The following is a 15,779-nucleotide window of genomic DNA, read 5'->3' as shown; positions in this document are numbered from 1 at the left end:
ACAGGAGCATGTGACACGATTGCCACACATCAGTGCTGACTTTCTCCCAACAGCATGGCCACGCTCTCCATGGCAGTTTTTCTTTTGGAAACACTGAACCATATGGAAGTGATTTAATAAAATCAAAATAGATTCATTTGATTGACTGAGATTTTTTTCCCTCGTGTTTTTTTTATTCTTAAGTTTGGACGCTAAGTGAATTTAAAAGGTTAAAAGTTGACCCAGAACTTGACCCAGAAATGTAAGAGCGTGAAAAAGCCGGCGGTGCCTGCTCACGAGGCGTGGAGCTCGTTAGTAAGGCCTCTGTGTTTTTTGTCGCTGTCAATATCACTTTAATGTAGCGGCAGATGCTTCATTCGCCCCGGCCCTGATCCGTCGGCGTTTCGCTTGTTATTAATTCTGTGAAAAGCCCAGAAAAAGGCTTTAAACTCTTACACCGGCCGTGCGGGGCCCGGGGGATTACAGCCGCGCTCCAGAAGCGCGCTGTCACGTTATCGGCCGCGTTAATTACAGCCCAGCCGCGGCGGCCAGCCTGCGGCTTGTCGCTAGCCGCTGCAGTGCTCTCACCGCTAGTCGCTGCAGTGCGCTTGACGCTAGTCGCTGCAGTGCGCTTGTCGCTAGCCGCTGCAGTGCTCTCACCGCTAGTCGCTGCAGTGCGCTTGACGCTAGTCGCTGCAGTGCGCTTGACGCTAGTCGCCGCAGTGCGTTCGTCGCTAGTCGCTGCAGTGCGCTCGTCGCTAGCCGCTGCAGTGCTCTCACCGCTAGTCGCTGCAGTGCGCTTGACGCTAGCCGCTGCAGTGCTCTCACCGCTAGTCGCTGCAGTGCGCTTGACGCTAGTCGCTGCAGTGCGCTTGTCGCTAGTCGCTGCAGTGCGCTAGCTGCTGCAGTGCGCTCGTCACTAGCCGCTGCAGTGCGCTCGCCGCTAGCCGCTGCAGTGCACTTGTCACTAGCCGCTGCAGTGTGCTAGCCGCTAGCACTGCAGTGCGCTCGTCGCTAGCGCTGCAGTGCGCTCGTCGCTAGCCGCTGCAGTGCGCTCGTCGCTAGCCGCTGCAGTGCGCTCGTCGCTAGCCGCTGCAGTGCGCTTGTCCTAGCGGCTGCAGTGCTCCACCGCTAGCCGCTGCAGTGCGCTCGTCGCTAGCCGCTGCAGTGCGCTCGTCGAGCGCTGCAGTGCGCTGTCGCTAGCTGCTGCAGTGCGCTCGTCGCTAGCCGCTGCAGTGCGCTCGTCGCTAGCCGCTGCAGTGCGCTTGTTGCTAGCCGCTGCAGTGCGCTCGTCGCTAGCCGCTGCAGTGCGCTCGTCGCTAGCCGCTGCAGTGCGCTCGTCGCTAGCCGCTGCAGTGCGCTCGTCGCTAGCCGCTGCAGTGCGCTCGGCGCTAGCCGCTGCAGTGCGCTCGTCGCTAGCCGCTGCAGTGCGCTTGTTGCTAGCCGCTGCAGTGCACTCGCTGGGACAGTAGGAGCCGCCCCTCCAGCCGTCCTCCTCCTCGTCTGCCCGCTTCTCCAGATCGCTGTCGGGTTTCCCGCCATGTAATGTGTTGCTAATAGCCGTTAGCCTGCATTTAAATGCTCTGCGAAGCCCCTTTTAACACTGAACACAGAGTGGATAGGGTGTACTGAATCGCAAAGACCCCATTTCCTCCTTTTTTTCCCCTCTTGTTGAAGCAGACCCTGGATGCTGTTTGTGCTCTGCTGAATCTGTGTTGCTGTGCACTTAACCTTATTGATGTCTCTCTTCTTCAGACACCTGGGAAAGCATTTCTCTCTCGTTTGTTTTGCTCGCGCAGCTGTGGTGTTGTATTAAAAATTTAGAGAAATCTTATTTGGGCTGATCCTCTAAGCGGATGTGTAATTACTTGGCTGGGGCTCTCACACATGGCCGGACGGGCGGGGGGGGTAGGGGTGGGGTGGGGGGGTGCGTGGGGGTGCGGGGCGGCTGGGGGTGGAGAGACGAGATGCTCATGTTTAATTTAGCCGGGCCCAGCGCTGCTCGAGGGATTACAGACACCAAAAGAGTGAACAAAAAAAATCAAAATGGCCGTCAGGGTTTTTTTAAACTGGCTGCTTCAGCGGAAAGCATCGTATGGCGGGAACGCGATACGAATCCTTGGCCTTGCAGTAGCGTGCGCCTCCTCGCTCCATCACTACGCACACTTGTACATTACACATCCTTCATCGCACGTTGTATTTTTTATTTACGTGGTTGTCGAGATCTGCGTTCCCCTTCAAAGCAATGTAACAAAAAGGGGAGGAATATTCCCCAGGCCCGGAACGTTCCGTGTGTAGTGTGAGGTTCTGGAATGGCGCGCCGTGACGCGGGGGGGTTGCAGGTCGTCAAAGCGGGGGGGGTCTGGGGCTCGTCTCTGTAATCAGGGAGCCGCCCCTTGTCTTTGGCGGCTCTGTGAGGGGAACCCGGCTTCGCTGCTTTCAACAGAGCAGCCGGTGTTTTCAATAAAACCACTTGACTGTGCTCCTAAAGCGTTTCTGCCATATCAAAGGCCTGGGAGCCAGAGGGTACACACGAGCACCGATGAGGGCTGGAAAGGGGTGTGTGTTTTGGGGGAAAGGGGGGGAGGGAGAGGCGGGGGATTGGGTTAAAAACCGAAATGTATGTAAATTCTGCAAGTGGCCTCTACCTGTTCACGATGAGCGTTTGTTTCCTGTGTTGCAGTGCGCAGATAGGCACGGAGAGTTGGCCGGCTGTCTCCGAACGCGCGTCCGCCGCACGCGCCTCCCCTTCCCGGGGAAGGAGGCCCGGTGGCGCACTGGGGCGGGACGCGCCGCGGCGCTCATGAATATGTAATGGCGCGGTGCGGGAGAACCGGCGGCCGAGCGGGCCGGCCGAGCGGAGGAAACGGCGCGCACCAACGCGCAGCGGAATAAATTATCGCCGTCGAGCCGAGCGTCGGGGACAGCCCCCCCCGCGCGCGCCCAACCCCCAACCCTCGCCCCCTTTCACACGTCGACCCCCGTCCGCTCCCTGGGTGCGGTGCCTTAACCTTAATTAACGAGCCCGGAGCCTGTGATATTAATATGCGCAAGGGCGCTGACCCCTTTAACAGAGACACAGCCTACTGTCTGTCTGGAAGCACGGCGCTTCGCAAACGGTCGTCCACTGAGATCATCCCCCTGCTTCGCTGCTGGGCCTAAAAAGAGCGAGTTTTGTATCAGCTGATAAAACGCAGACCTTCTTTGTCGAGAGCTGGAATACCACGCTGTTCTTTAGTATATAATAAAGAAAGAAATTTTGCGGGTATGTGAAACATATTGTGCCTCTTCAAAATTCGCTTTCTGCTCTCTTTCTGCGGTGAGAACGTTTCAGAGATTTGTAAATCTGATCTCAGTCGGGCCAAAGCAACGAATTCCGAAACGCCGGAGTGCCCCGCAGGGTTTTTGGCGAGAGATATTGACGATAAGCATTTTATTTTGTTTCTTTTTTTTTTTTTGCCCGAAGGATTTCCATAAACAGGAACGCGGCCAGCGTGGGTCAAAGGGGCCGGCGATGCAGGCAGCCGCTCCCGATGGCGGCTTCGGCGGAGCGGCGTCCGGCGCTAGCTTTGGGTACCGACGGAGCCGGGGAACGGGGAAGAGGAGAGGCAGAACCCGGCGCTATTTCCTTTTCATTTGGAGCTCGTTAGTGGGGCGGGAGGATGGGCGGCGGATCGGAATAGAGGCGCTGTGTTGCTGCACGCGCATTATGCAAATTAAGGCGTCGACACAACAAGCCTCCTTAAAAAAAAAAACAAAAAAAAAACTAATTAGCGGAAAACGCGGCGCCACAAACAGCTGTTGCGTTTTAATCGGACGTCTGCGGAGCCATTTTTTTTCCTTTGTGGAGGAGAGAGGAGAGAAAAAAACAAAAAAAAAGTGCCCATGTTTCCCTGACCCTGTTTTGTCCCTGATGCTTAACCCCTTGGTGCCCCGTAGATTAATTTTACATGTCTTTTGTCGGGGTGAATGCTCAGGTGAGAGGTGGGGGGGGCGGGGGCTCGTCCCGTTTTGTCACCTTGCAGTTTTGGCACACGCGCGACCCCATCAGCCCGCCTTCCCATCAGCTCCTGGGCGGGCCGCCCTCGGGCCGGCGCCTGCCCGCGGGTCCGTACCGCCGGGCCGGCTCTCCCCCCCCCCCCCGCCCCGCTCTCAGAGCCACGGGCCCGGGAACCGGAGCCGCGCTCTATCGACCGCCCCGGAAGGTCGGGGGGGGCGGGGGGGGGGCCGTGCCGAGCCGTGGTTCTGACGCTGGCTTCGTGAAGCACAGAGAGCTGAGAGGGGTTCGATTTTCACGGTTTCTTTAATGTACAGCGCTGTAGGGCTCCTTTATGTCTCATTCTGGCTCAGTGTTTTATGAAGATATATTGCGGTTATGTGCAATTTTCACGTTATTGAATTTCTGTAAGTGTGCGTTCACAGTGCTTGCGTGCGTATGAGTGTGTGTAGTTTCATATTATGTGCATACTGTATGTGTGTGTTTGTGTGTGTGTTTGTGTGCACGTGTGTACATTGGCGTGTGTATGCTTGTGCATGTATGCTTGTGTGTGTGTATGTGAGACTATATATGGTTGCTTGCTGTACATGTTTATGTATGTAATGTATATAACTGTGTGTGCTGCACGCATGAGTCGAACATGTGTGCCTTATCACCGGATGGCCCTTGAGGTCCCGCGGGCAGGCCCCGCCTCCCCTGGCAGGGGTAACGAGCAGCCATCGCCGTGGCGATCTCACAGCTTTAGTGAGACTCTTAACCCACGAGCTTTATTACCGCCGTGGCCGTGCTCCCTCCCGACGCGGCGGGGTGGTCGCGACCGCGTTAGCATCAGCGCCCCGCCCGCCTCCGGCTTCGGGGAGGGAGGGGAGCAGGAGCACGGGGTCTGCGGCGCGAGGTGCCGCTCCTCCCCCTGACCCGGGGAAGGAGGTCACGGCGGCGGGGGCGGAGTCCGCCTCCCCGTGCGCACGTGGGAGGGAGAGCAGACGGGAGCGTCTGGCTAGCGCCGCTCGCCTCCGGAGAGCAAGGCCTCCTGTCGCTCTGCGTCCCGCGTCAAGATGACGCGGAGAACCTTTTGCGCGTACGCCTTTATATATTCATCAGGAAAGACGCGCTTCTGACGCGGTCACTGTCATTCATTGGCTTGTTTGCAGGCTTCCTGTTCTCTTTAAAACATACATGGCACGGTGTATAATGCATGGCCTAGACCTAGCAGCTCAGGAGCGTGGTGCGGGCAGGAAGTGGGCGATGATGTGTGGCGAGCAGTGTGGGTGGCGGGCACGTTGGGGTCCGTGGCGTGCCCGCTCCAGCGGTGCCCGCGCTGGGGCGTGGAGAGGAACCCGCTCCTGACGCTCTCCCCGTCACACAGGAACCTGCTGAGGTGCGGAGGGGACAGGTGTGCGCTTGGAAAGGTGGCTCACTAGACCTTCATGACTTTGGCGTGTTTCCTAAAGGAAACAGCCACTGTTCTCATTGTACTCACGCCATCATATTTTTCAGTACATTTTTCGCCGCAGTTTGGAATTCCCAATGCTGTTTAACCACATTTAACCATATGGCACTCATTGCTGTAGCCTACTATTTATTTGAGACAGAGCAGGCAAGTCAGTGACCAATTAGAGCCTTGAGAACTAGGTCTGTGGATTCTTTAGCTGATCAGGAACTTAAAGGAAGCAGTGGTTCTGAAATACACCAAAAACCAGCTGGCACTGTAGCCCTCCAGGACTGGATTTCTGACCCTTGTGGTGTTCAGGACATGTCAAGCACACATTAGAGTTGCTGCTTTGACCTGCCGTGGGTGAAGGGCTTTATGGGTAATTGTGTCAGTGGCCAGACGCGAACCTCTGGACCTCCTGTTTATTTATGTGTCGATTTTACGCGTTTCTGAAACAGTAGGTTCTGATTAAAATGTCTGTGTTGATAAAGTATGTTCATGTGAAAAATCTTCTGCCAACCTTGAGGCTTGAACTGAAATTTCTTGGACGTCTACTTTTTCCTCTCTTTTTTTGATGGCTGTAAAACAAAAATATGCACATTTGTAACTTGGCAGTTAAAGATGTTTTGATAACATGTAACATTTGTTTTGATATTTAAAAAAAAAAAAGTGAATCTCATTATTGCAAACAAAACAAAACCAACATGAACTTGCCTTTCCGTGAGACAAAATTTATTGTGTGTGTGTGTGAGTGTGTGTGTGAGTGATCACTGAAATGATCATGTAAACACCTTTAACTGATTGTCTTTATTGGTGTAAGGGCATAATCTGACCATTCGAAACCCAATTAACATTTTTCACCCAATCTTTCAATTTTGTGGCCCGTGTAGATGTCTTACTCTTTCAGTTTGTTGAACCTGCACGTGTCAGGCAGAAGCTGAAGACCCCGGATGAGAACAAACATGGCTGCCGTGTTCACTGTTTCCATTGATCTGGGCCAGCTGTGCAACGAATCATGTAAACCCAGCAATTGGAGTAATTGTATTACGTATGTCCATGCGTACGCAATAATCTAAATACCGGCATAAACTGATTACTTCCAATATTTGGGATATTGGTGTGCATGTAAACGTAGTCATTGTCGAGGTGGGATTTTTTCCCCCTATTATGAAGAGCAGTGAACATAACTTCTATTAGAGTGTGATATTCATATGGGGGATATTTTCCCTAATAAAGGGTATCTGCACATCAGCTCCACAGCATCCTGTTGTTCCTGCTGTATGTGTATCACACTCCAGCGCCGGCGTTTAGACACTAATAGGGAAATTGCACGGGAGTGCGTTCTGCTCTTGGCAGCGGTGTGAATGCAGCCCCCTGATAATGACGATCACAAGAGTTCTCGCTGGGTTGCCAGGTGCCGTATCCGTCCTCACAGGAATCCGCAGACCCCGACGGTAATTCGGTTAGCCGCGTGTTCCGGTCCTGCAGCCGCGCTGATGCGGTAAACAAGCCCTGAGTGTGAACTGTGTTCCTGTTCCTGGCTGTGAGAGAACGCAAAAATGACCAGCGCGTGACTCCTGTTTGCCTAACGGACCTCCTGGCCCCCTGAAGCCCCGCCCCCCCACCCCCACAGCCCCAAACGGCAGCTCTGATTGGCCGGAGACGAGAGCGGGCCGGCCTGCTTTACTGTACCGTAGGTGCTGAAAAGGTCTGGTTTGGTTTGGCATAGAAAATGGCCAGAATGTCAAGGGTCCACACTTTTCCTTGTTCATTATTCATACGCTTTCTTGGCTTCAGATTGTACCTCCACTCTGTTATGCTGTACTTTGTAATTAGCCCCAACAAAGAAAACACAGAGAGATTTGCAGTGATTGCCGTTCCTGTATATTTTAGAATATTCCGGAAAGCCAAAAACAATATCGTTCAGAACCGGGCCGGGGTTATGCCGGCTTGCAGGAATGCGTGCTGCCTGTGAAGAGGTTTGGACCGTCCTTTGAAGTGTCCGTTCCCCAAATTATAGTCTTGCTATAATGAAGTATTGCCATGCAATTACCATACGTGCAGAAGCGCTCACGCGGAAGGAGAAGTACAGGAAAATACAGTGTGTCGGGAATACAGACGAAACTCGGGAAACTCTCGCTCGTTTTGCGGTAAAAAGGCAGAGAGCGGAGAGTGTTGTTCAGCACGGCTGTGTCTGTGCTGTGCTGTGCTGTGCTCTCTTATGCTGTGTCTTGTATGGCCTTGTAAAGGGACTGTGGTGTGCTGTGTTCTGACTAGCTCTCTCTCTCTGGTCTGTTTTGCTGTGGGGCTGTGGTGTTTGTTGTAGCACAGTGGAGCTGTGCTGTGGTGTGTGTTGTAGCACAGCGGGGCTGTGCTGTGGTGTGTGCTGTAGTGCAGTGGGGCTGTGATGTGGTGTGTGTTGTAGCGCAGTGGGGCTGTGCTGTGCTGTGTGTTGTAGTGCAGTGGAGCTGTGCTGTGCTGTGTGTTGTAGTGCAGTGGAGCTGTGCTGTGGTGTGTGTTGTAGCGCAGTGAGCTGTGCTATGCTCTGTGTTGTAGGGCAGTGAGCTGTGTTGTGCTGTGTGTTGTAGGGCAGTGAGCTGTGCTGTGCTGTGGTGTGTGTTTTAGCGCAGTGGGGCTGTGCTGTGCTGTGTGTGTTGCAGTGCAGTGGGGTTGTGTTGTGGTGTGTGTGTGAGTGCATTAGGGCTGTGGTGTGTGTTGTAGCGCAGTGGAGCTGTGTTGTGCTGTGTGTTGTAGGGCAGTGAGCTGTGCTGTGGTGTGTGTTGTAGCGCAGTGGGGCTGTGTTGTGGTGTGTGTTTTAGCGCAGTGGAGCTGTGCTGTGTGTTGTAGGGCAGTGAGCTGTGCTGTAGCCCTGTGGGTGTAGCACCGTGCTGCAGTATGTGTGGAAGTGCTTGTGTCCGATGCGTTTCCGACTCTGTCAGCGGATGTGGGCGCAGTGCTGAGGCTCGGCGGGTGAGCCGCGCTCAGGACAGGCCTGCTTGGCTCGGCTCGGCGCGCCCCTCACCCGAGGAAGCCGGGCCGGATGAATTATACAGTCTCATCAATACTGCAGCAGCGCAAACATCCAGCGTCCTGGCACCAGCCGCCGCGTTAGCGGCTAATTTATTTTTAATCAACGCTGGGTATTGACAGTCAAGTGAACCAATTTGAGGAAGAACATGCGAACATGTTAGTGCAGGAAGGCAGGGCGGCCTGGGGGGTTTAAAAGTTTTAAAAGGCTGACGCTGGCAGCTCTCTGTCTCCGTTAGACCACTGCTGATAAACAATTCACCCAGCCCTTCCTCCCCTGAACACGCCTTTTTTTTAATCACTTACGACGCTTTCAGTTAATATTATCACAAACGCTGAGACTTATTCTCACACTTAAGAATTCTTGTGGGTGAAATAATTTTTCTAACCAGTATTTTCTTAGTCACGTCTGCTTATGGGTACTTAAATTCTAAATTGTATAATTGAGGGAAGCTCAGTTACTTGCCAGTTAGGCCTATTTTCATTGAAAAAATTAGCTGCATCAACTTGTTATTAGCATGGTAGAGTTGACAAATCACGACGATATGGGACTGCAAGAACTCAGAAAAGAACACTTTGTCTTGACTGTATTCAAGTATCAACTCTGGTCTGTTGAAATCCAGATGTAAAAAAAATGCTCGTAAGTTACCTATAACATAGGGCGCTTTGATAGCTCTCAACACAAGGAATCTAGAGAGGATACTAAACCACGCACCTAATCCCAGAATGATGATTTAACGACATGTTTTTCTAATGGGTTCCATATCCCTTTCCCTATAGTTCTGGAGTGTATAAATATTCACAGATTGTTACATGCATATAAATGCTGCCTCGGTTGGTATTCACATAATCGCTATGGGCCAGGCTGGTTCTGACCCTGGATTGGTCCACCTATCGTGTAGTCCTGCTATCACCTGTCCTTATGTCACCTTGCTCAGCTGAAAAGCTACGACAAGTCGTGCTTTTCCATTTCCTCTTTTTGCTGTATTTCCACCCACCCTGTATAACAGTTGTGTACTTATATTGAAATGCTATTCCAAGTGCCTATTGACCAAAATCTGGACACGCTTGTCTGTGTGGTTTCAGGCTTGGGCTGCCTTAGTTCCGTGAAGGCATCTTAATGCTACGCATGTAACCTCCGACAATTCTGTGCTACCCCAGATTGTTTGGGGAAGGCCATTTCCTGTTTCAGCAGGACAATGACCCCGGGCACACGGGGAGGTCCATGTAGAAATGGTTTTGTTGAGAACAGTGTGGAAGAACTTGACTGTCCTGCACAGAACCCTGACCTCAACCCCTTCCAACTCATTTGGGATCAATTGGAAAGCCAACTGCAAGCCAGAACTAATCGTCCATTCAGTGCCCAAGCTTACTAATGCTCTTCAGGCTGAATGGAAGGAAATGCCTGCAGTAATGCCCCAACGCCAAGTGTAAAGCCTTCCCAGAAGAGTGGAGATGGAAATAGCGGCAAAGGGTGGACCAACTCCATATTAATGCCCATGATTTTGGATGAGATGTTGGATGTCAGGTGCAAAACATACTTTTGGCCATGTAGTGTATTAGGTTGGCTCTTTTTTTCCTTCTTGAGTTTTCTTGCATTAACATGTTAAAATTAAAATGGCAACAGAATGTCACATGCAGTGAGAAATTTTAATGTAGGCTATTACATTTAATATTTAACATGAGACATTAAGGTCATAGGTAGTACACAGGTAATGCCTTACACATAGAGAATATAAATATTGGAAGATACTGGTGCCTTGTCATCATGGCAAGGGTTGTATTATATTATATTGTACTATGCAGTGATGTCAAGCATTTTTACACAGCTGCAAAAATATGAAATTTATCAATGCCTCCGTATTTAGCTGTAGCATATTTTAAAGTATTGTACTGGTTTGACTGGTGTGGGACAGTGTGAGTATTGGTTTGGCTGGTGTGGGACAGTGTGAGTATTGGTTTGGCTGGTGTGGGACAGTGTGAGTATTGGTTTGGCTGGTGTGGGACAGTGTGAGTATTGGTTTGGCTGGTGTGGGACAGTGTGAGTATTGGTTTGGCTGGTGTGGGACAGGTGGATGGTATTTGGGGGGACAGTGTGAGTATTGGTTTGCTAGTGTGGGACAGTGTGAGTATTGGTTTGACTGGTGTGGGACAGTGTGAGTATTGGTTTGACAGGTGTGGGACAGTGTGAGTATTGGTTTGGCTGGTGTGGGACAGTGTGAGTATTGGTTTGGCTGGTGTGGGACAGTGTGAGTATTGGTTTGGCCGGTTCGGGACAGTATGTAAGTACGGGGCGTGCTGGTGTCGGCTCCTGTCCTCCTGACCCCTAGCGCAGGTCCCTGGCGCGGGCGGGGCGCGGGCGGGGCGGGGCGGTCGGCGGGCCCGACGCGCAGAGCCGGCCGAATAGCGTGCTAACGGGGGGGCTGGGCGCGTGCGGCTCCAGCGTGCGGGCGAGAGAAATGGGAAACACGCCCCGGTCAGGGACGGGAGCGGGGTCAGCAGCTGGTGGAGGATATGGCAGTCATTTACAAAAATATGCTTTCTCAAGCCCACAAAAACAAACCCCCCCCCCCCCACCCCACCCCAGACCCTCTAACCCAGCAGCTGGGAAGGGTTGGGAGTAGCCTGAAGGCTGGCGAGCTCCCTTCCAGATGGGGAGGTTAGGCCGAGGCTAGCCCGGGCCGCTCCACTTTAACTTCCGATTCCCATTAGGGACGGAGGAGACGCGGGGGGATGGGGGGGTGGGGGGAGGAAGAAAAGCAAGGAGCATGACTGCCCTGTTCTCCCCCCCCCCACCCCACCCACCCCTCCTATTTAATCAAATGAAGCTGGAAGCCGGGGAGACGTGGGAATGGGATTGATGATGCGTACGCGCGCGCGTGCGTTCCGCGTCGTCCGTTCCGGCGATCCTCGTCCCTCGTCGCGTTTGTGCTCTCGTTGCTTTCGTCCCTTCCGGAAAGCCGGTGAAATGACGTCGATTCAGTCTGAACTCCGTCCCTTACTGAATTCTTTCTGTCCCTTCTTGGTTTTTATTTTATTTTTTAATTTTTGGAGTGACTGGCGACACGCGCTGGTTCAGACCCTTGATCTCGTTAATGGGTTTGGGGTGAAACGGGCTTTGGAACGCGGGCCTTATTGTAAACGAGAAGAGGTGACCCGTTGACTGAGCGAACGGCGGACAGCCGTGCTGATTGGACGGAGCTCCTCACGCCGCTGATAACACTGAGAGCATAAGGCCCGGTGTGTGTGGGGTATTGAGTTACGCGAGGTCAGGCTTCAGCGTTTCGAATGTGAACGTCTGTCCTGAAGGAACTCTGAAATTTACAGTGGGGGGAATCTGGATTTGCTTTTAAGAAAGAAAAAAAAAAAAAAAGGAGAAATTATGGGGGTAATATCACTGCAGAAAGCCCCGGTGCACATCTTGTGTGTGACTGTGCCAAGATGAAGTCACTCCGGTTAAGAATTCTGACATAGTGTTTGTGGAATCTGGCAACCTTTAAGATTCTACGGGGTTTATTGTGACACTAAACCTGACAGAAGCACATATACTGATATTTAGCCGGGTTTAAAACTATTGCAGAAAGCTTTACCAGACACTGGTGTTTTACATCAGAGGTGACACCCAAAAAAATGAATGACCTGAATGTAATTGTAGAGTCATATAAGAGAATTGTAATGTATTATCATAAATATGTTTAACCTGGTCACATATGGTCTGAAAGGGATTGTTCACTTTCTGGGTTTTTTAAATATTATGTCAGTTTTAGTGTATACCTTTGATCGGATTGAGCGGAGAAAAAAATTATATCACAATATCACATTCTGCTTATTGTAAATATGGCTTTGCTACTCTTTCAGAAGTGCAACTGAAAATAACCTCTGAACATCTGTCTCAAGATCACTATTTGTTATACTTTCTGCAAGAATGCAACAAAAATCAGTTGCTAAACCTTTTATTGCCTTTTCATTCTCATCTCTTTCTTGCAGAACTGTTTTTCTCTGGTCTAATATATACATGCGTATATTTTGCTTTCGAAATTGAAAGTAATGTGGGCATCCCCTGAGATTGCTACAGTGAAATATGTTTCGTATTCAGCAATTTTTATGGCAAAATCGATTATGGCTTTTTTTATATGCCTGCTCACCTCAAATTTGATAAAGTTTTGAGGAAGGGTTCCACGTGCAGAAAGGTGCATTGTGCAGATCTACTGGAGTGTGTCGCACCAGGGAACCCAGGAAACACTTCTCTGTGCGCTGACACGTTATTATGAAGTGCGGATTTCTGAATGGCCCTTTTGTGGGCTCCTATGGGTGGGATGAGGGGTGGAACTCTTGACTTCGCGTCCCGGTTTCCCCCCCAGGCCGCCATCTGAAGCGCGCACCCTCTCCGGGGGCGTCCCGTCCGCGGCGTCCGCCCGCACGTGCCGATTCCCCGCCGCGCCGGCTGCCCTTCCGTCGCCGCGGAAACCGGCCCGATGAAGTAATCGAACACTCGGCAAAATGCCTTCCGACCGCCGCCGCCCCTCTGGGCCTCCTTCTGGCCGCCGGGATCCCGGGTCGCGACCCCGTGACCCCGTGACCCCCTCCCCTCTTCCTGAGGTCGGCGGGCCGGGCCTTGCGTGTCCTCCGCGGCGCTGGTGCGCCAGCGCCCCTCCCCGCAGACATTACAGGCTTATTACTGGAGGAAATTGGAAACACTTATCCTGGGCGGACGGCGGCTGCCTGCGCCCTGACGCCATTTGCACGCCCTAATTGTGGAGTCATTTTGATAGGCTGGGGGTGAGGGGGCCTGGGGTGAAAGGGCATTTACTGGCGGCGAACACACTAAAACCGCTTGACCGAGCCACGTGAATGCACACTTAAGTAAAATGAGTTAAAAATTTAGTAAAAATGTAAGTTTATATATGTGCCTGTGTGTTTGTGGGTGTGTGTATGCGTGTGTCTGAGTATGTGTGTGCATCTGTGTGATGGCTGTGTGTGTGTGCGTGTGTGTGTGTGTGTGTGTCTGCGTGTGTCTGCGTGTGTGTGTGTGTGTGTATGTGTGTGATGCGTGTGTTTCGTTGTGTGGTATGTGTGCGTGTGCGATGTGTCGTCTGCATGCGTGTGTGTGTGTGTTTGTGTGTGTGTGTGTCTGCGTGTGTGTGTGTGTGTTATTCCCGGACTGTCACTGCAATGCACAGCGATTCCCTCGGACAACACAAATGTCAAAGCGTATTGGCGGAACGGGTGCTGATGTCAGCTCTGAGGACTGCGTGAAAAGAGGAGCCGAGCAGATCTGGAGTTTTCGGATCGCGTTTGCAGTCCTTCGCCGCCGCGTCGCGTCACATAAAAGACGTCTGCTAATCCTCAGCGCAGAACCTGCCCTGTAATCCTAGATCCTTCGGTGCTGGAAAAATCTGTGCCTGGACCCAAAATCCCTCCTTATTTGCGCTTCTGAGAAGACAGGGTCTCGCCTCCACTGAAAGAAAGCAGCCCCCTGGTCCATTAATTACACGCACATTGAATTAGGAGATTTAGTGCAGTGAATTCTCACCTCGTTGACACTCGAAGCCACTCAGACGCGGTAGGTCCGTTTAATGTGGGACAGAACGTCTTGCTTAGAAACAAACGACTGGCACGTTTTTGTGTCCACTTAAAAAGAAGAAAAGAAAAAGCAAATGGCCCAGGCTGGTTTTTCCTTTCAGGTTTTTTTTTCTGAAGAGGGCGTAAGTGTGAGTGGCTTGCGTTAGGAGGTGGGAGGTGGGTGATGGGAGACTGAGTTCGCGCGGTGGTGCTGTAGTCCGTAGCGGGGGAACGGCGCGGACCCCGTCCAGCTGTGCGCGCCAGCAGCTGGACTCCTGGCCCCAGGACAGCTCCTCGGAGCCGACCGCTGACCTCAGCCGTCTCGCTGTCCCTCTAAACCCCCCCCCTTCGCCCCCCCACCCCCCCACCCGGCCCCGGTCTGCCCCCCAGCAGCACCGCGACCCCTCCAGAGCCAGACAGCTCCGTGTTTACTGCTTTTCCGGAAACTCTTGTCGGAAGAGCGCCTCTCCCCACTCGATTCTATTTTAAGTCAACTGCAGTTATGCGCATTGCAGTTTTTACAGCCGTCTTAGGCGACTGATTCCCAATAAGCGAAGACGGGCTATAATTATGACGAGGCAGGGCCCTGATTCACCATATTGGTTGCAGGGTCGAGCTTGAGAAACTGGATGGATTTATTGTGCGCTTGTTCAGTTTAACTCGGTCGAGATGACGTGCTGCGCTCCTTATAGTGGGCTGTGACTGCATCTGTTAAATGTATGTGCGGTGTGTGTGCGTGAGGAGCGGTGTGAGTGGAGTTATGGAAGTGGTGTGCGAGAGGAGTAGTTGATTATTTGTGGGTGTGTGTGGCGGAGGGATGGAGTGGAGTTTGTGTGTGAGGTGTCGAGAGAGAGAGAGTTGAATGTGAGTTGTGTTCAGTTTTTGTGCGACGGTTGAGATGGAGTGTGGTTTGGTGTAGTGTGGTGTGCAGGGAGTTGTGTGAGTTTGTGTGTGAGTGTGTGTGCGAGAGAGAGAGTGAGAGAGAGAGAAAGTGAGTGAATATGAGTGTGAGTTTGTGTGTGTGTAAGCATGCAGATTGTGAGGTACGCTTACATTTAGAGTGTGTCTTCTGTTTCCCCCCCCCCTGCAGTGTGGTTATGAATCCACACGGTTTAGCAAATATTCACCAAATGTAGAAGACCGGTTGGGGCTATAGCATTACACATTAAAACGTGATCCTGAATTTCATTACGATTTGTTTAAAGGGTAGTTTACTTTCTGGTGTTTTTTCTTTGTTATTTCAGTCTCGGTGAAATTCTAACGCTTTTTATTGGCCCAGATAGCTCATGTGCAGTGAAGCGTATTATGGATACTTCCAGAAGTTTCTGATAACTGGCTTTGCTGTAGATATAGGGCCATTTGGGAATTCATGGTATAAAGAGAGAAATAGCAGTTTATGTAACTCCAGAGCGGCTTGTACTGCAACTTTGTTTTCAGAGCTTATACAGATGAGCAGATTAATTTCGCAGCGTTTACTCGCAAATGTAAATTTAAATATCAGTTCTTGTAATGTGCCAGTGCTCCTGTTCTTGAGTGCGGCAGTCTCACGTGCCATCGGAAATAGTTCCAAGCAAAAACAAGATTAAGCGTAATTTTTAAATAATCGGGTAGTATGCACATGGAGGCATAGCTTCCCTCTCCAAGCTGCTTTGAAGCTACTTGAAGTGCATTTTCATGTTTTAGACCACAAATCCGAGTGCCTCTATACCAGCTGGCAGGTCATCAAAAAAACCTCTGTAAACATCTCAAATGTCTGTCAGTGCGCACAAAAAATGCCTGGAG

At 51.7% G+C, this 15,779-nt stretch overlaps 1 protein-coding gene across 3 annotated transcripts in view; it reads left to right on the top strand.

The window, feature by feature from the left end:
- Window positions 1-15,779, top strand: part of LOC135262805 (BCAS3 microtubule associated cell migration factor-like) — a 249,493-nt gene that overhangs the window by 135,830 nt on the left and 97,884 nt on the right. The window contains exon 23 of one of the 3 annotated variants that reach the window (XM_064350071.1): window positions 12,797-13,324. The exons of the other annotated variants lie outside the window; for them this stretch is intronic. Within the exon in view, the coding sequence (XP_064206141.1) occupies window positions 12,797-13,014 (218 nt within the window). The 3' untranslated portion in view covers window positions 13,015-13,324. Of the gene's footprint in view, window positions 1-12,796; window positions 13,325-15,779 lie in introns of those variants that run through there. 3 annotated transcript variants of the gene reach the window in all.

Source organism: Anguilla rostrata, chromosome 9 (assembly GCF_018555375.3).
Source record: "Anguilla rostrata isolate EN2019 chromosome 9, ASM1855537v3, whole genome shotgun sequence".
Lineage (NCBI taxonomy): Eukaryota > Metazoa > Chordata > Actinopteri > Anguilliformes > Anguillidae > Anguilla > Anguilla rostrata.
This window is presented reverse-complemented; position numbering and strand designations above follow the sequence as displayed.